We start from the raw sequence: 20,113 nt of genomic DNA on the forward strand, positions 1-20,113 counted from the left end.
AAAGCTTATATGGACTAGAGAAGCACAAGGGGCTTGTCAGAAGTACTCTCCTTCATCTATGAAGACTGTGGGAGTGGGCAGCATTGATGTAACCTAACCATTTCCCCTCTTCCTCCTCCTCCCACTCCTTCATCCAAAAAGAAATACACATCTCTTAAGTATGACTAGAAGCTCTTAACCCCATAATGGCAGGGAAAGATCCATCAGGTTTTGTGTCATCTATGGTTATTCCAATTGGAGACTCTTCATCCTCAATGATGAAGGAACCGCAGTAACCTAAGGAGGGAACAGAAAACAAAATGATTGCCAGGGAAACTTGTTGATGATCATTGTTTCTGATATCAATGAGCAAGGAAAATTATCCCTAAAAGGAAATGCACAGTAATTCCTTCATCACCAATAATACCCATGCCTGAAGACTTTTCTTTGTAACACTCCTCTCTTCCCTCTGACTCTGGGAAATTTTATACACAGACTTATAAAAGTTATATTTAAATTCCATTATTACTTAGCAAGGAATTTCTGTGGATTGTTGCACGACCCTTTGGCTTTCTATAATGGAGACAATAAACAAAAATAAATGGATCTAGCAAGAACTATGATGGTTCATTTCATGAGTAACTTTGGCCAAAACAGCAAAGCAGCAACAAAACCTAGTGTAATTACATCTGGTCATTGCGGGCTCAAATTTACACCCTGTATTGATTTTGCTGATGATAAGACTGTGAAGAATGGTGTCCCATAATAGAAATGTAGCAGAAACATGGGCTATCTAATCTAGTATCACATCAGTACATGTTTCAGATGCAAAAAATACCATATTAGATATCAATGCATAAACCTGCCTACATTTCTTTCTAATCCCAATGGCGGATTTATGCCCTGAAACATAATTTTCATTAAGAAATATTCTCACCCAGTGCAACTCTCAGTATCATTACATAGGAAGTGGAAACTAATCTGTTCATAAAAATAGTCCTGGAAATGGTATCAGTTAAAGCTGAGAAACACATGATGTTGCAGCACATGGAAAAAATATCTTGAGTTAAACAAAAAGCTAACCTACTTTTTCCAGTCCTCTGAGATATGAAGCCTGTAGAACAGAGGATTAAAACCAGGGAAAGGTCTTTCTTACACCTTAAGCTCTCCTTGTCATCTGATGTAAATTGTCTTTGGCTGCCCTAACCCTGTCCCTGGCAGGGAGAGGCAGAAACCTGCTGCTGCAGGGTCACTGCTTCTGTGCAATGCAGCTTTCAGCAATGCTTCCCAGGGAAACCTTGCTTGTTCTCTCAGTTGTCTCTCCTCAGCTAGCAACAATGAGATTCAGAATCCTATTTGGGTCTGGACTCATCTTTGGGACAAGGCGTGCACTCAAGCTTGGAGGAAGAGCTCTCCTTTCTAAGCAGCTTTACTTTTCACTTTTCCATGTGTTTGGTTTTGGGGTTTTGCACATTAACAACCCCTTGGATTTTTTCTCTGATAGGCAGCAGAGCTTCAAAATTCACATAGCATGGGAGTCCCAAGTCCTTCCCTTTCCCCACGTACCCTTCCTTTCCCAGAAGGCTTCCCTGTAGTACACCATGCACTTTATGACACACCCCATAGGCAAACGCTGAATTAACTGGTTTCTCTTTGACGGCAGTTCTGGTTTGTAGTGAATCTTCAGTGTCAGGATTGGAGGGATAGCACTGATCACATACTTGCCCTGAAATGTGAAACACAGTCAGTACAGACAAGGCTCTGCCTCTCACTGAGCTCACCCTGCAGGACATGTTGGAAAGATGCTCTTACTAGTTGTAAACATCTTTCCCACACCTGACTGCTGCTTGGCTTTCACATACAGATATTGCCAGGTGATCAAAATAATTTTGCCACTGAATAAAAAGGAGCTGGGAAAAAAATGTTGTTTTGTGGTTAGGTGATAACTCACAGCTTTCTGGACACTACAGACCAGAGTTGAAACTTGGCTGAAGACAGGCGGGAAAATGGGACATAGGTAAAACTGTTGTTTATCTTCCCCAGGAAAATATGAACCACATTTTTCCAAATTACAAGCTGTTTTTTTTTAAAAAAAAAAAAAAAAAAATCACTTTTGTGATATTTTGCGATATTCACAGGATACTAATTCAGAACAAGCAACACTGATGGTGATTTCAGCTTTCCTGAACACGCTTCATCCTTCTCACAGGTCTTGTGCATGACTGAAGCGATGAAGGACGCTATGCTCTGGGGCTCAGGGTGACACTGTATCACAACAGACACTTCTGCTCTCAGGCACTCTCACGCTGATGGGGCTGCTGAGTGCAGGAAGCCCTCTCCTCCAACTCGGCTGTCATTCAGCCAGCATGGAGCGAGGAGCCAGTGGTTTAACTTCAGGGCTTAAAAATCCCTGGTGGGAGGAGACAGTCCCTCCTCCAGGACATCGTTAGACCAGCTTCTCTGCCAAACAGCCTCTTCCCTTTCTGCCAGCTTTCTCTAAATAACCTCCAAACACCGCCACTGGTGAGACTTGCAGAGCGTGACGGTCCTGCACAAACCCCCGTGGCAGGCTGGGCTCTGCGTGCAGAAGGAAGCTGCCACCTCGTGGGTGACACTGCGGGTAATCATGTACTGATGAAGCATTTCACAGCACCACTGCACAGATGCAAAATCTTACTAAAGGCATTTGAAATGGTTTTTTGTTTTTTTTTTTTTATTTTGTTCTGCAAACCACAAGCTTAGATACAAACAGGAACATTATTTTTCCTTTCTTTGAAATGGTCTCAATGCAGAATTAAAATGTAAAAATATATAATCACAGAAAAAGTTAAGGCAAAAAAGGCACGGTAATGACAGAAACTAACTAGCAGAACACCAATAAGAGGCACAGTCATAAATAAATCTGTAAAGCAGGTTTCACAGTGTCAGCATAGTCCAAGAAATAGACACACAAAAATGGGCACTTCCTGATTATATCTGGCTAAGAGCTACAGCAGATGTATTCCCCCACTAAATGCATACTCTACTTTTATTCTGATCGAATTACCTCATATATCTCATGGTTTAGAGTCTCCACAATGACATTATCACCTGTCTGATCAATACGGACCACAGGTCTCTCCAGTTTAACTCTGCCTTTGAGGCGTTCCATTATTTTCTCCGATATCTGACCAGAACCCCCTTTAAACTTCCTCTCCTAAAAAAACAAACAGAAAAGAAACACAAACAAAAGATCACCAGCATTAATCACATTGTCATTGAATATGAGTTCTGCTCATAATCAAGAAACTCCAGGCCAAATCTGCAAGTCCTAAGGGTGCATAAAGAGGCCCAGACTTTCAGAAGAGTGAAGGCATAAACCTGAGCCTCAGCAGGGTTTGCTGCCTAGACCACTTTTGCAATGGCTTCCTCAATTAGCTGGCTTAAAGACTCTTGAAGTCTAGAGAACAAACACATATAATGCCGGTATTCCAGCTAGTATAAACATATCACTTAATTAAAAAGAGGTTTTAAGTATTTTACCCCTCGTTGTGCTACCAAAACACCCATGTGTGACAAAGACACCTACTTGCATCTGTACAGTGAAAGCCTGCACCAGCCCAAAAGCACTAGGTCTGGCCTCGAGTACAGCAGGCGATGAGCTTTATCTGCCCCTAGGAAGACACAAAGAATTGCTGTCTGGAAAAAAAAAAAACGGTCTGTGACACATATTTCCTAACAATGTCTGTGCAGAGGCTCAGGGGAAGTACTAACCCTATTCAATCTACCATTCACACGTGTTATATCAAGCAGTTCAGTTTTACATATAAGATGCTGGTACTGGTAGGTAGAAAAGTCTTGTGCTAAAAGACTAAAATGGCTGCCTGAAGACTCGTCATCGATGCTAAGTTAGAAACCCTTAGCGGTTTTGCTAAAATGATTTTGATTGGGGTGAGGGGACAGGGAAAGATGGTAGAAACCAAGACTGCTTGCCCCACCCAGGCACAAAGAAAAGGAAGTGCTCTTCCCAGGCTAGCTTTCCCCTCTCCACATGTCTTGTTTAGCTACAAGTATCTTGGGATTAATTTTATTTTTAATTCTTGCTGCAATGTCTAGCAGTTGCTGACGTGGGACAGCAGATGTGGTTGAGGGACTCCTGAGGAGGAAGACTCATGGCAGCATTAGCTCTACTTACATCCTTCCTTACACATGTTTTTCTATTCTTACCACAATGGACAGATGTTGCTGGAGACTTCACATCTCTCCAGGCAACTTCTCTTAATGTGTCCCTATCCCAGCACACTTGGAAGGGTATGCTACTGTCTCCACTTTTGCTGTTGGCAGCTTAGGTCTGACATGCTGCACGTGCTTTCTGAAGCTGAATTAACTGAGGTAGGAGGCTGGTAAAGGGTGCCGGCATACCATAACCAAACTACTTTCACAGCCCCCTCTCCCATTTTCTGAAACTTCATCCAGAGCAATCAAATGAAAACCATGATGTTCTGCTGGCAACCAGGCACCTGCCATGACCAAGGTGAGAAATGTGCTGTCATGTGAGCTGTCCCAAGAAAGAAAGGCCTATTGCTATCCACTTCCAACTCTTGTTGTTAGAGGCTTCAACGCCAAAAAACCTCTTTTCACTCTGAAGTACACTTGCTTTGAACTCCTGCAAACATTTAAATCTCCTAAGTAACCCACAGAAAACAAACAGACAAAAAGCAACAAAACAGCAACAAAAGCACTGTGCTGAAATGAATGCAGGAAAAAACAATTGACTAAATAGTCCCAATTTATCCCAAAGCCTAGCTAATAAAATTCCTCATTGTACAGAGTTAGCAGAGAGGGCTGTTCCACCCCATGAGAACACGATTGTCTCCAGTGCCACATGTGCTCGGTGTTTTGTCCTCTTTTCATTAATTGCAGGGCTTTGACGGGGACAACACTACTTGCTCTTTATAGTTTCAAGAGAGGAGGAAAAATATGAGACATTTTGTACCTGGCCCCCATTGGTGATAGAGAAAATCCTGGCTGTGCCCCCACACTGCCTCACATACCACAGGAACCAGAGAGCGGAGACTTCGTGAGGCTCAGAGGTGACATTGACATTCACGAAGAAGGTAGCAAATTCTTTAGCAGACCTGCATGAGACACAGGAGCAGAAACAGGCAGTGAGTAAATGTGACTTCCTGCCTGCTTTCAGGATTTTTTTTGTTATTCTTACTAAGGGCTGCTTTCCCAAAGTCAGAAAAGCCAAGATGATTTATATCTGTCTCATTTTTTAGTCTGTAGCAAGACTGTTTCAAGAGGTTTATATCAGCACCTCCCTCCCTCCCAAAACATCTACCCATTTAGTTTAAAATGCCACTGATTTCACCTTAGTTATTTCTTTAAACAGTTTCCCAGCTGCAATTTTTTTCATTAGAACAAATACTTTTCTCAGCTCCATGGGGAGCATATTGAGCACATCATTTCCAAGGTCTGACAGGTCCCGAGGGACTCAGCTAGCCACGCAGTCAAGACATCCCCTATCTCCCACATAACACAGACCTCTTGTGAAACCAAGAATCAGACACGGTAAATAATCCAGAGAAACCAAATTGGCAACCATTGCCATCAATATAAGGAGAGAGTCAGCTGTCTACCACAGTAAGTCCTCTGAATGTAAACAGTTACAGCAGCAGGACATGAAGACCTGCTTTTCTTCCATTTCTTTCATTTGTGGCTACAGATTGGTAAGGGAATTGAGATGATTTTGCAAAGAAGGTGAAAGAGTTTTCATCTGGATGAAGTTTCATAAAACAACATGAACTTATAATCATCTGCTAAAGGAAGGAACTTTGCAAGTTATCTGGGCTAAATGATGTAATTTGTAAACTTTTATAACCGCATTTCCCTGTGTTGAACTCCAGTCACCTCTATTTCATTATCCAGGATATGAAAACATCCTGCATGCAAGAACTCTTTGCCACAATCCTAAAAGACACTACAAAGACACTAAACAGTTGTAGCAGGTTCAGGCCTGAGAAATGTGAAGAGAGTCTCCAGGATCAGTAGATGCTGATCTGTGACACTTGACAAACAAATCTTCTTTTATAATCTTGACCCAAGTTACGTAGAAAATGCTGCAGAAGAGCTTTTCTGTTTAGAGCACTACAGTTTTTAACTATCTGTAGAAAAATCTGGCTTGGCTTAAAGATCTAAAATGGCTTTTTACTGAGTTTCTGAATGTGTTTCAGCTGAGCACATCCATTAAAACTGGAGAGCCACAAAACCATTGGCAGTAGAAGCAATCTTGCAGAGAAGCATGTTACAGGAAAGATCAATATAAACCCATTTCTGCTTATACTCCACTAGCTCCCTGACTAAGAGGAACAGTAAAAACTAAAAGAGGAAGAGTCAGTGCGCTTGCACAGAAAGGGTAGTTCAAAGTAACCAAGTTTGCAGGCAAATGGCTCATAAAACTAATTGTAAAAAAACCTACAATGCCACAGAGAGCAAGATAAAGTCCAAATGGCTGTACCTTGTATCACACTGAGCCAGAGCAAGATTTAAGCCCGCAAATTAAATTTCAAAAGAAAAGTTTTGGTCAGGAAGCTGCAGACACAGTGCTAAACCAGTCAGAATGAAAGGGCAAACAGAGCACAGCCACACAAATAAAAGAGGCTGACTACAAGGGAGCAGGATGTTACAGAATAGCACAAGGGCTAGCCCAGAAAGCAGGGACACAAGCGCTCATATGAGCACACTTCTCCTTGCCTTATAAAAATAAGTAATTGAGAAAGGAAAGGAAGAAAAGAATCTTTTCAGTTGTCGTCACCTCATATTGAACATTGTTTCTTTTTTTATTTATACAGTGTGGTCCCTCATAAACGTATAAAACACACTGGCCATTTACTAGGTGATACAACAGCTTGGGCCCTCTTCCTACCAACAAGGGTTGATGCTCTGTTGGACCTGCTACTTACAAACAAGGAGGACCTGTCAAATGATGCAGAGGTGAAGGGCAGCCTTGGCTGCAGTAGCCATGAGACCATGCAGTTTAAGATCCTGAGAGGAGTAAAAGAAACAGCAGAATTGCAACCCTGGATTTTGGAAGAGCAGATTTTATTCTCCTCAAGCATATGCTTGTCAGCTTTTCATAGGAAACTACCCTGTAGGGCAAAGAGGCCCAGGAGAGTTTGCTGGCATTCAAGCACAGTTTCCCCGGAGCAGAGGGAGGGTGCACTGTGATGGGCATAGCTAAGGAAGCACAGCAACAGGTTTGCTGGGATGAACATGGAGCTCCTGACTGGGCTTGGGCACAAACCAGCCAGAGAGGTGAAAGTCAACAAGAAAGGTTGCCTCAGCTGCCTTGTTTCCCCTCCAGGGGTTTCAAAGGCCCAGCAGGCACTACTGCTGAAACAAGGAGCAGCATTTGAACTTCTCCAGTTTCCAAAGCCAAGAGCTGCTCACTGCCCCTTCCTCCGGTCTCATGCCAGCCTGTCCATGGAGCCACCACTGGAAAGCAGCTGCCCCCCAGCACAGCATGTTGCTCTCTGATGTGCCAGTGGCACCTGCCTGCTCCATGGTACAGGCGATGCAGCTCATGCAGTAAAAGCAGACCCATATGACAACTGCCCAGGAGAGGACACAGCCAAGAGTTAGAGGACATCGTTCCTCAGCTCCCAGCCTGCTGTGGGGCTGGGGAAGCCCCCTCACCTCCTTCTGCCTCCATTTCTGTGCCTGCATGTGACCTTTATTCATACCTACAAAATGGAGTTTTATTTACATGTCACTCTTCCTAAAGACACTCTCCAACCAAGTGAAGTGAAAGCACGGTAGGAAGCACCCACACTGTCACTCCTGTGTGCATGGGTCTGCTGAGGCAAACCCCAGGTTTCCCCAGCACCTTTAATCCCACCTACCTGCCAACCCAAGATCTGCATACCACCTTATCATCCGCGGGCTCTCACCCACTGCCTGACAACAGTCCGTCACAAAGACCAACCTCATATCAAACACCTCCTGCTCTCTTACCAACTGTACCCCAGCCGTACTCAGCTGTACCCCAGAATTTGCAAGGGACCTACTATCATTGTGCAGCTGGATTTCAAAGTGAATAAAGAGTTACGTACTTGGTCCAGCAAATCTTATTTATCAGCTCTTTCATGGTCATTTTGTCCCATTCTTCAGCATGCGGAGCATCCCATGGTGCTTCAAGAGGAATCTGGAGACAGAGGCAAAATATTCAAGAAATTATTCAGTACTATATCACTGCCTGATCATAGCTAGTTAGTAGTCCAGAGCTGACTGATATGTTGGTCAGGAGTTGCTTTTGTCCCCTGCACGTGGCTGTAAATTTGGAATAAACTCACTAAATGTAATAGTTTCCATTCACACCTTTGGGCATGAATTGTACCATGACCACCAGATCTGGCTTTGAGCAATGAACTATATCCGTATCCCGGGACTCATCTGGCCTGTAGTCATACAGAAGTGACATGTCTCTTCTAATTTAGTTGTATTGGTGTCCTCTAACAGCTGAGGGAAAAATTCTTTCTCCAGTGAGAGATTCAGTCAGTTACAAGACAGGTATCCAAAGGCCCCTATGTCTCTCTGTTATCTACAGATGGAGTAAAAATGTCTAAATACTATTAATTATTTTTAGACAGTTCAATACTTAATAATAATATATTGCATCTAAGTATCGTGACATGAAGACACTATTTATATTTGAATCTTTAAAAAATACATATTATTTGACAAAAACAGTGTAGCATCATGCACAAATTTGATTCTGCAGAACCACATAAACTCAATGAACTTTGCAGGAATGCCATTAGTTATATTTGAATGTTATTGTAAGGCAGGGCCCCTCGTTTGTAGCCAGATTATAAGGCAACTGATAAATATTTGAAAGACGCATGGTGCTCCAGGGGCTACTTTTTGCACACAGGAAGATCTGCAGTTGTACTGCTTGAATTTTGAAGGCATTTACTGTTTAAGAATTTTAGGAATAAAATTACTATGAAGCCAAACTGGATCCCAGCTTAGGCGGCTACAAAAAAGAATCACCCCTATTCAAAAAGGCTGTAACAGGGCAGGGGGAAAAACCCTTCTCATCTCCCAGCTCGTGGAATAGTTTTCCCTGACATGAGAAAGTACATACACCGAGGTTCAACCTCATTTTGTTCAGATATCTTAGACACCTCCAGATCTTTTTGTATCCTCTCATAGAATCATAGAATTGTTTGAGATGGAAAGGACCTTTAAAGGTCATTTAGTCCAACTCCCTCTCAGTGAGGAAGCCCTATTATTCCTGATAGTTCCTGGGCAACAGAGATATCTTTCGTGATGGATGTTTCTTTTTTTTCTTATATTAAAGAAGCAATAAAAAAGCCTGCCAGAAACAAAACCAAACTAAGCCAGATTTACTCATAGTGACACAAGCATTGTAGGAAACAGATGCAATTTACACAGCCTACCTCTTTTCCCAGTTTGTCCATTGTCCTCCAGAAGTTATTGTAATCCAGATAAACTAAGGGATTCCATGTCGAAGGGGAAATATTAGTGAAATGGCGTGACTTTCCCTGAAATACACATAAGAATATAAGCAACTGAAATACAACAGAGCATATCTTCGTTACTCAAGAACACAAAATTCTCAAAATTACCACGTAATTGACCCTTTGCCCTGAAAGACCCATTCTTTTTTTCTTTTTCCTTTTTTTTTTTCCTTCTACTGAATATGCATGTAAGCAATGGAATGGATGAAGCTAAGTATGAGGGGAAAAAACATTTGGGCTGACATTAAAAAGGACAGTAACACTTTTTTTTTATTTGGAGGGGATAGGAAGGGGTACATTCGTTCTGAGACGGTTGTCAAATTCTTGGCTAAGGAGACTCAAGCAATGGCCATGGAGATAATATTCCTTGTTTCTAAGTATTCTCCATTATTACGTATGAATTAATCTAAAGTTTGACTGCCTGTTGAAATATGCATCCTAAAATTTGCATGGGTCTAAAACTGCATGCATCTTAAACTTTTAAACTATCTAAGCACCTTTATGGTACACCTCACCTATAAAAAGTAAATGTACCTCTTTATTATACCAAGTGACTTGGGAGAAACCTAGCCTAAAATAAAAACAAAAAAATTGCCAAAAAAAGTTTTTGGCTGCAGGAAGAAAAATTTCATACACTTGCAAAAATGGCAACAGTAATTACAATGGGTATGACACCTAGCTGCAACAGGAATACAGACTGTTTGAGATAATCCTGTGATATAATGATAAGCAAAACAATCTAACAGCAGCTGGTTCTCTGTGATAACCTCAATCTGAAAGATGACTGGATAAGCAGGCAACATTTTCTCTTACTAAACTGCTTTGAACCTTCCCCCATGTAAATCAACGGCAAATTTCTTATCAGACCTCTTTAATGTTTGCTCTTCCAGGTGTGTCAAAAGTTTGCAATGAGGTCACGTGGCAGGACGCAGCAAACACACTGGACCGTGACAGGTAGAAGCTGTGGTGCTAAGCGGTGTGCAATGTGCTTTTCAGTGTAATGCATATCATGCCAGCCCACTGCGTCTGGCAGGTGGGAGTCACAGACCAAGGGAGAGGCTGCAGTGCTGGAAGTGCATGCGATGGTGACCCAGGGACAGGGGGACAGGAAGCAGGAGCCAAATAGGCCTTCCCCACACTTGGCAAGAGAGAATTTATTGGTCTTCCCAATGATAACGGGGTGTGTGTAAATACATATGGATTTCTGATATTCTTCAGAACATTTTTCTGCAAAGATCAGAAAAAGATAAAAGGTGCAAGATGAAACTCAGGGACCATAGTGAACTTTCAGACTTGGCAAAAGCAGTAAAAAATCCAAACTCCCACATTTTGGTCAACTTTTGCCAGCCCCAGTGCAGGTACAATGGAGGAGACAAGGGTACACAGGTAAGGGACATAAGTCTTGCTATGGTCAACTCTGCTTGGTCCCTCTCTCCCCAGAGGATGGCTGCAGTGGTGTCCCAGCTCTGGCACCCATCTGGGCCCGTGGCCCACTCTGTGCTGTACCTCCTCACTATCTTCAGTGAGGGCAGCAGCAAACATGCTCTCCTGTTTAGCCTAGGCACAGTAACCTCTGCTCTGGGCCAAGAAAAAGCACAAGGTTGTGATCTCAGCTCTTAGTTCCGCTTGAGATCCAAGTGCTTAAAGGTTGGTTTTTTTTCAATTTCCCATAAACACTGAGTTTCCAAGTCACCAGGATGACTCTGGAAGTGGTTGGTTACCTCTAGATTTCTGAGTATGCAATCATAATCTTATGTACCACATACTTTTTTCTTTCTTTTATCCCCATTTCATTCTGTTTTAGAGAGTTACATTGGAGGATGATGAGCAGAGGCTGCTGCACCACTCTTCACCAGGTGCACATGTGTATGTATGCAAAACAAACTTCTGTCACGGCAAGAGCAGAGAAAAATGCTTCTATGAACTACCAGCAAGGGAATCCTCCATATGACACTGCCTCCTCCTTTTCCTCGAGCATAGTTTCTCACTGCCAGTTTGGAGCACGGTGTGTTCATCCAAAGAAAAGAGAACCAAAAAGCTCATGCAAAGGGATATACTGCATGCTACAGCTTTTACTGTCATAAACCTATGCTGTATCAAACAAGGACATCCTGATACAAAGCAGTAATATATTGCTAATTATTTTCTTCTTATTGCACAACATTTTGTTTTTCAAGAAGATCATCAAATACTGCTCCTTCAAAATTCATTTATTGCTAGACTTTATTCTGGTCGGGAACTCAGGTGCCATCAATGTGTCTTCCTTGACATGCTTTAAGACCATTAACCTTGCCCTTAAGCAGAGATGAGGAGTAATGCTGTCAGGCCACCTAGCAACAGGTGAAGATAAGTTATTACTGAAGTTCTGTCATGTTGATACTGCAAGGGGACAAAGGGAAAAGATAAGCCCGCCATTCAGGAATAGCAGCGAAAACTTCCCAGTTTTTCACTGTTCAATGATATTTCTTCTCAGTAGGCTTTTTGATAAGTGACTGTGCTTGTACTGAGTGGTGTAACTTGCAAACACCTCTCCTATCCTCAGCTTACTTAACTCAAAAAAAGCAGCACTTCCTTAAAAAGAGAGTCAAGAAAGTAACTTCTTCTAAGGCTCCTCTCTTCCTCTTGATTTCAGCCAAACCTATTCATTGTATTGCTGGAAACAACAGACCAAGAAAAGTCTCTCTCAGAAACTCTATCATGAGGTTTGTGCCAAAACAGCTTTTCCAGCCCCCAGCATTAACTATACTGTGTTCAACAGCTACAGGCTGAGAAACTCCCAAACTATACTGACTGCTGCAGATGGGGCAACTGGTGAGAGAACTTGCCCACTTACTGGCTACCTAGTATTTTCCTCCCAGTTTTCTACCTCTATACTAGCTGTAGACCACCATGACTGCAAAATGCTGAGGACTGATCAAGAAGTCTTACAGTCTTGTGCACTGGTATGACACATATCACATTGGGTACTCACTTATCTGCTATTTGAAAAAAGAACTATCCTTTCATTACTGATCTGCAAATATTATTATCCCCACATCTTTGGTCGATGGCATAGCCCAGAAAGATCAATTAAAAAATGTATTTTAACTCCTGAGAACTGTGAAATGCCAACTGATAATTAACAGTCTAAAGACATATTACTTGTTGCTCTCTTCTGCCTGCAAAAAGATGTAATTTCAGTAAGACTGGAGACCAAGGGCAGGAAAAGCTGGAAAAATACAACAGTGTTAAGAGACCTGGAAGAGGCTGAGACTGAATTTAGAGAGCCTGAAGTAGTTCACAGACACACTAACTCCTTGTGCAGTGGGGCTGGACCTATAAGATGTGGGAGCTGATCGGAGGAAAGCCTAATTCTAACAAATTCCAGGAGAGAAATTCCCACTGTCCATCAGAGAGTGTGAGCCAAACAGCCACATCAGTTTTTCAACTTATTCTCTTGCATAAGTATCTCCACAGCAGGGGATAAATCTAGCCCAAATGACCTGGATCTGGTAAGTTAATAATTTGTTTTTAATATTGTGTTCCTACTACGCAGAGAAGCTCTGGTTGCATGTTTCACAGAGGAGCTCACTGTAAGCAGGCAAGGTCTTGCAAAATTCCATTTTTAAACAAGTTTATAGTGTTTTGGGTGTATTATTTTGAGAACTATTGTTTTCTTAACTGAAAGGCAAATAACCTACTGGCTTTGTTCCCATGCTAACACAAGGCTGCTTGACTGACCCATAGAGTTTATCTAACTTTTTTTTTCATTTCCTGGTGTGTCGAACGCTTTCTTGCAGATCTCAGATTTGAGTCCTGCTGCCTGCCTGGATTAGTTACCCCACACCAATCCAAAGGAAACAATATCCCCAAGTGCCATACTTCAGTGGTTAGAAAGAAGGCAGCGGAGAGAGATGTGTCCTGCAAGATCTGTTTTTCCCTGCCCAGGGCTACCCTGTGGCTTGTAGCCATAACTACAGGAACTGAGCCCAAGCTGTTCCAGCTGTGACACCACACCAAGTTTCAATTTGTGCAAGAGAAGCAGACAATTTTGCCAGTCTTGAGAAAGGCAAGTCTGGCTCCTGCCCACTGTGCTGAGGACGAGCTACATGTCAGGAAGCCCAGGAGAAGCTCCCCATGCACCTCAGGGCAGGTGTTGCCATTGCCCTCGGGCAGCCCACAGCACACCCAGCCAGAGCAGCAGCTCCCTAGGTGTGAGCCCTCAGGTGGGCATCCTTCGCTCCGCAGTATCTGCAGCAGGTCTGGCCTTGCAAGCATTGCACTGCCTTGGACTGTCTGTGATTCCCCATGTCCAAACTGCAGATTTATGGTGATCTGCACAGACTGAGTCACAGATTTACCTGCTGCACCCTAATCTCTTAATCTTAAAGGTAGCTGAAGGAAAGAATATGTGGCCAGTGTGAAGCATTGCGTAGAAATGCTCATCTTTTGTCAAGTGTTACACCTGCTCTGAAAATCATAAGCAAACAAATAAGCAAAATCAGTCCTTATTTACTAACGTTACATATACTGGAGCTGGGTGCTGCTGCCAGATACTCGAGGACTGCAGTTATATGAGAAGGTTAATACCACACCAAGGCTCTAATGCCTTTACTTTCGAGGGTTTTCTACTGAAGAAGGTGAAAACAGAGCACAGTGTACCCTTCAAAGACCTCTAAAAATAAAGAGCTATCTGCCTCTTCTGGGAAGGAAAAATTCCAGCACATCTGCCTTTTCTCAGTCCTAAAGCATTCTTGATGAATTATGAGACAGTAGCCACAGAGCAATTTGGCTGGAAGTTGGGCTCATAACAAAGTCTACAGTTTGAAGTTACAGCTTTACAATGACAAGATACAAATTCCTGACTGACATCAAAACAGTCCATGTTACCATGCTAACTGATGGGAAAGAATTAACAAACAGAAAAAAAAAAAAAAAGATAAACAGTAGTTACAAATTTGGAGTTTTCAAATAAACTGTAGCTACAAAGGAAACCTGCCCACATGAAGCAACATGGTTTTTAAAACTTGCAGTTCATGGAATTTTCCACACGCGTATGGGAAAAATTCCTTTCAGAGCAAAGAATCTCATTAAATCCCTCCAGGGATGTCCACTTTCCCTTGGCTGCTTCCACTGCTAGGATAAACCATTTCCCCATTTTCCCCTAACTCAATAGAAGCAGTACCCTGGAAAACTTCAGAAAGAGCCAAATTGAACCAATTCGTATGGTAAACAAAAGATCAAAAATCTCTTAATCTGAGGATACTAGAGATTATCTACAGTTGAATGACTGTCACAACAAAATTTAAAGCCATTTTTAGTCAATCCTCAAAACATTCTCCCTCACACCTCTGACAAAACTGTGCAGAATTGCAGACATTGGAGAAATGCCCTTGGGAAGAGACCTTCCTCTCTGGCCCTGACTACATGCTCCCTGACAGTCATCAGCTAACAGAAACAGCAGATGATGTGCAAGGATAAAAGTTTTAGTCATACTTTTCAAACCTGAAAGGCAGCAACTGGCCCATGGCTGACAGTGTTATTAGCCCAAGAAGCTGAACACATCCATCTTTCAGATTAATATTTAATTTCTGGGGCAATGATCATTTAGTATTGAATAATCTCTTGCTAACACATTTTCTATCATCTAGGAAATACCACAGGTGCTCGGGTTCCTGGAGCATCTTTAATGAATATGAATGGCACATCTATAGCCAGTAAAGCACAAATCCCTACCTGGCCAACTCACCATCACAGTATGGTAACAGTGCGCAGCAGGTAGGTAAACATGTACAAGCCCTAAGGGTCCTGTGCACTCGCCAACCCAGTTGATAGCCAGGACTGCACAGATGGTTTTCAATAGGCTTCTTGTAGAAGTGGGATGTAAACAAGGGTTCAACAGATCTCAAATAAAGGGCACCGTGACTACACGATGTCTCAAGGAAAGAGTAAGGAGATGAATCAGTGGAAAAACCTTAGGGAAAGGAAAGAAAACAAAAAGCCCGCAATTCATGGAAAGAGGATATGGGAGGAATGAGACCTGCTGGAGGAAAAGCATCATTAATATTTATCCAGTGTTTAAGGCTGTCCACGCTGGGAGACCTTAAAGACCCTTTGCTGTCACTCTGGTCCAACCAGGGGACCCTGGTTAGCTCAGCAGGACCACAATGGATGCCAAATCTAGAACTGATCCACAGCCTCTGATCCAGCTGAAAAGCTCATAATGCTGCCTCTTGCTTAGAAACATGCTTTCACTTCAAAGAAAACTTACGAAATTACATGGTCATTAACAAGGACATGCATAATGTGATGTGAGACAAAAAAATCTGCAGCTTCAGTGTCAAAATGGATTAAAGGCTCAAAATCATGTAACCCATTAGAGCTTTTTATTTAACATACGGAAGATAAGTGCCTTTTAGGATGCTAAGAGATCCATGTCTGAGCTTAAATTAAATAGAGTGGACCAAACATTCAGCTGGTACAAATCAGCCCCTGCCTCTTGCTGTAGAATTACACCAACTTTACACCAGGTGGTGTAAAATAACTTTTTCAGTATTATGGAGTAGTTATGCAACTATTTAAGATGTGACTATTTCATGAGCATGGCATGAATCTGACCAATAAGGAGAGGTTACAGAACCAGATGATAAAACTTTGCTGCTTGAATGCATTGGTCTGATTTTTTGAAGAAAAAGTGGGAAGATAATAGAAATGAAACCAGTTAAGGATCCATCACATAGCCTTGCCTAGTTCTGCCAGCAACTGGAAAATACCAAAACTAAAGCATATTAAAAAAATTAAAAAGCGATGGTCTTTGGAAAGTAAAGTAGTTTGTGAATTATGAAGATAGACATTGAACCTCATATCCATGAATCTTAGGCTTCTCTTTGTCCCTCTCCTTCTGCACTGGTTTTAGCAGTAGGTCCTGACTAGGACATGAGTAAAAATTTGGTGAGCTAAAGATCTAAGACAAGGGCTGGAAATCTCCTCTGAGGACGTTTCATTATAGTTCACTTCAGCCACACCAATACCTACTCAAGAGTGGCCATCTGGATTCCTGCTGCCCCACATCTCAGACATGAAGCTTACAGTGAGCCTTGAGAGGGGCTTGTTTCTCACCATTAGCTAGAGAAGGAACATCAGTTGAGTCTCAAATTAGATGCCCAGCTTCCACACATCCACTTGTAAGTAGGATGAAGCCCACGCTATGAGACTGGGAGGGATCTCATGTGAATCTAGTTATATAAGTGGGGCAAATATGTTATACTACTCCCAGACTAGTCCCATAATAATGTTGTCTAGGATCATCATCCAACAGTATCCAACAGTATTATGTGTTCTTTCCTTGTTTAAATTGGCTTTTATTTCAGAACAAGTACTTTCTGAATTTCAGGCAAAAATTCGTTAGAGAATATGTTCAAAGATAATCAGGTGCTGAATGTATCCCAAAATTTTTAAGTGCTGTCAGTCCCATTTTCTGAACACTTTTCAAAAGCAAACAAGAACCACTGATCCCACTCCCAATATATTAAAATAGAATAACAATAAGTCAAACAGATGCTTCCTGGATTACAAAAAGCAAGTCTTAAATGAAACCTTAATGACTATCAGTAATTTCCAAAGCTCGACAATACTTTCAGTATCTCAACATGAAAGATGCAATACTTACCCCCTTATAATGGATCATATGACCCTCGACATTCACTTTGTAAGTCTCAATACCCAGCTCTTTTGCTAGTCGGAGAATCCGGTTTTGAGTAGGGCCCACATACGATCCACCAACATCTACGTAATTAACTTGATTGTTCTGTCAAAAGTAAGAATACAGGAGTCAGCAGCTGTGCTGGAAACTCCTCAATACAAATATCTAGAAGTAGAAAGAATTATTCCACGCTGACTAGCACTGCAACTATATGCACAGGAGAAAATGTGTACTGACTGACTTAAAAGTAGGCAGTATTGAGCTCTGTAGTGAGAGACACATGTAGATCACAGTGTCTTCACTGTCACACACATGTGTGCAACTGGGTTTAATTCTTGTTTAAATTTCACTATAGTTTTCAGTATGGACTTTTTAGTTTCACAAAAGACACACGAATATGAAGAAATATCCAACCAAGTCAACACTTTGGTTAAGTCTAAGCACAGTTTTTCAGAATTCATGTTACTTTTCTTGTCATTGCACAACATTTCTCAGGTTGAAACCATCTCCAGAGCCAAGGCTTGTTTTCTCTCTGTAGATGCCTGCTTAGACTTAATGCTGTAGATGCTGAGCACCACACTGCAGCATTCAAGGAGAGTACTCTCCTTTACAGCATGGCACACCTTGCCTCTTGCCTGATGTGCTCTGGCTAGCAGCCCCCAGCCATGCCTGCCACTGAAGGTGCCCCACACACCCATCAGACATGCATTGTGCTCACTTGGGAAGCAAGGAGAAAGCAAAAACTTTCAGGGACGCACACTATTACAGGCAGGCTGATTTCCCAAGATAATAACTCTTTTTAACACTGTTTATAGTGAGCATTTTAAGCTAGGCATTCTCAGTGTCACAGAAGGATGGTGTTTACTCTTCATATTTAACATACAACGATTTCTGCTGAAACACCACTGTTTATCTCTGGTTCCCCAGCAATGGCATCTGACATAATTCATAATGCCAGGGTGGGAAGCAGAGGTAATGTCTGTAGTACATTACCCTGTGCCACAAGTGACTCATAACTCCTTTCATTTTCTTTTTAATGGTAATCAAGACACGGTCCATTTTTAGAAGCAAGAGTGTTATTTCAGGTAACGTTAAGCCATGTCAAAGTGTATATCTGAGCTGTAATGATGTCTGGCCCTACTAAGGCTGCTTCTTATAGGGCTTTTAGTTATCATGCCTGTTTCAGTATGCAAAGTGAGATGGGAATGAGAGGAGAAATGCTTTGACATTCATGGTCTTAGGTGATAAGTTTCCCTCTGTAATGTTAGAGGCAGAGCAGATCCTGCAGTGGACAAAGGGTATGGACTATGTGGGTGGAATTCAATTACCTTAATACAGATGTTTAACACCATTTTAAACAGCCCAAGGTATCCAAGACTTCTGTGCAAGGCTAACAAATTTGACTCATGACCCACAGAGACCTGCAGCTGGAGGACAGGCAAGGTATCCTAGGGCAGCTAAAATAGCACTGCACAATTCTGGTTAGGCATCCAAATCTCACTAGATGGCTCTCAGAGTTGTGTCCAGACCAATTTTTAAGTGCTTCCCGTCAAGAGAAGCCCACTGGCATATATCTCAATGCCACCTGTCCAAAGAGAGCTCTATCACTTAACAAAAGGGTGACAACTTGAGACACCTGTCTTCTTTGGGAACTCTACTTTCCCTCTTTGCCCTGACTAATGATGTCAAATCCAACAGAATCACAGAATGGTTGAGATCAGAAGGCACCTCTGGAGGTCATCTGGTCCAACCTCTCCTGCTCTAGTAAGGTCACCTAGAGCGGGCTGCCCAAGACCACATTCAGAAAGCTTTTGAGTATCTTCAAGAAGGGAGACACTGCAAACTTCCTGGGCAACCTGTGCCAGTGCTCGGTCACCCTCACAGTAAATAAGTGTTTCCTAATGTTCAGATGGTTTGAATCTCCTGTGTTTCAGGTTCTGACCATTGGCTTTTGTCCTGCCACCAACCTCTTTGCACCTTTCCTTCCCTCCCTTTCATACATGGATGAGACCCCACCTGAGCCTTCCCTTCTCTGGGCTTAACAGTCCCAGCTTTCTCAGCCTTTCCTCACAGCAGAGATTTTCCAGTCCCTTCATCATCCAGATCATTAATGGATTTTGAACAGGATCAGACCCAGTAATGACCGGCCTCCTACTAGACTTCGTACTGCTGATCACCATCCTCTGGACCAGTCTGTTCAGCCAGTTTTCAGCCTATCTCACCATCTGCTCAACTAGCCCATACTTCATCAGCTTGTCTATGAGGATGTTATGGGAGACAGTGTTGAATTACTGAAGTCTAGGTAAACAATATCCACTGTTCTTCCCTCATCTACCAAGCCAGTCATTTCATCATAGAAGGTTATCAGGTTGGTCAACCATGACTTCTTCTTGGTGAATTCATGCTGAATGATGACTTTCTTGTGTTTCATGTGCCTGGAAATCATGTCCAAGTTGCTCTATCACCTTCCCAGGGATTGAGTTGAGGCTGACCAGCCTGTAGTTTCCTGGGTCCTCCTTCTTAACCTTCTTGAAGATAGGAGTGACATTTGCCAATTGTAGACCAGCATTTCATGAAGCACTTACCCTGATAGTGAATGTCCTTCCTCCAACTCTGTTCCGGGCCTCAAGAACCACCACGCTGACCCCAGACTCAGACAGCAATTTGGCGGCCGACAAACCTACCATAAAAAGAGAAAATGCTTTAAAACAAGTAGCAGCAGCCAGACACATTAATGGTTAAAAACTGAACAAAGCTTCATGGTCAGAGATTTCAACACTGTTTTCAAAAACTCCTGAAAGAAGTCAGAAACTTTTCATGGTGTCTTACCAGAGAAATCACGTGCCTGCTGCTTAGTTGCATGATATAACCGCCTCCATAAGTAGCATTCACAGACCGAAGTTTCTTCCCTCAGGTTAACATTTTAAAC

The 20,113-nt window shown here is 42.3% G+C and overlaps 1 protein-coding gene across 1 annotated transcript in view; it reads right to left on the reverse strand.

The window, feature by feature from the left end:
- The window catches only part of LOC141960113 (amine oxidase [flavin-containing] A-like), a 39,155-nt gene that overhangs the window by 7,823 nt on the left and 11,219 nt on the right, over nucleotides 1-20,113 (reverse strand). The window contains exons 2-9 of the mRNA XM_074904880.1: nucleotides 19,770-19,864; nucleotides 17,152-17,289; nucleotides 9,423-9,527; nucleotides 8,073-8,164; nucleotides 4,955-5,096; nucleotides 3,026-3,175; nucleotides 1,546-1,705; nucleotides 180-276 (exon numbers count right to left, since the gene is read on the reverse strand). Coding sequence (XP_074760981.1) covers nucleotides 180-276; nucleotides 1,546-1,705; nucleotides 3,026-3,175; nucleotides 4,955-5,096; nucleotides 8,073-8,164; nucleotides 9,423-9,527; nucleotides 17,152-17,289; nucleotides 19,770-19,864 — 979 coding nt within the window. The remainder of the gene's footprint in view (nucleotides 1-179; nucleotides 277-1,545; nucleotides 1,706-3,025; nucleotides 3,176-4,954; nucleotides 5,097-8,072; nucleotides 8,165-9,422; nucleotides 9,528-17,151; nucleotides 17,290-19,769; nucleotides 19,865-20,113) is intronic.

Source organism: Athene noctua, chromosome 1 (genome assembly GCF_965140245.1).
Source record: "Athene noctua chromosome 1, bAthNoc1.hap1.1, whole genome shotgun sequence".
Lineage (NCBI taxonomy): Eukaryota > Metazoa > Chordata > Aves > Strigiformes > Strigidae > Athene > Athene noctua.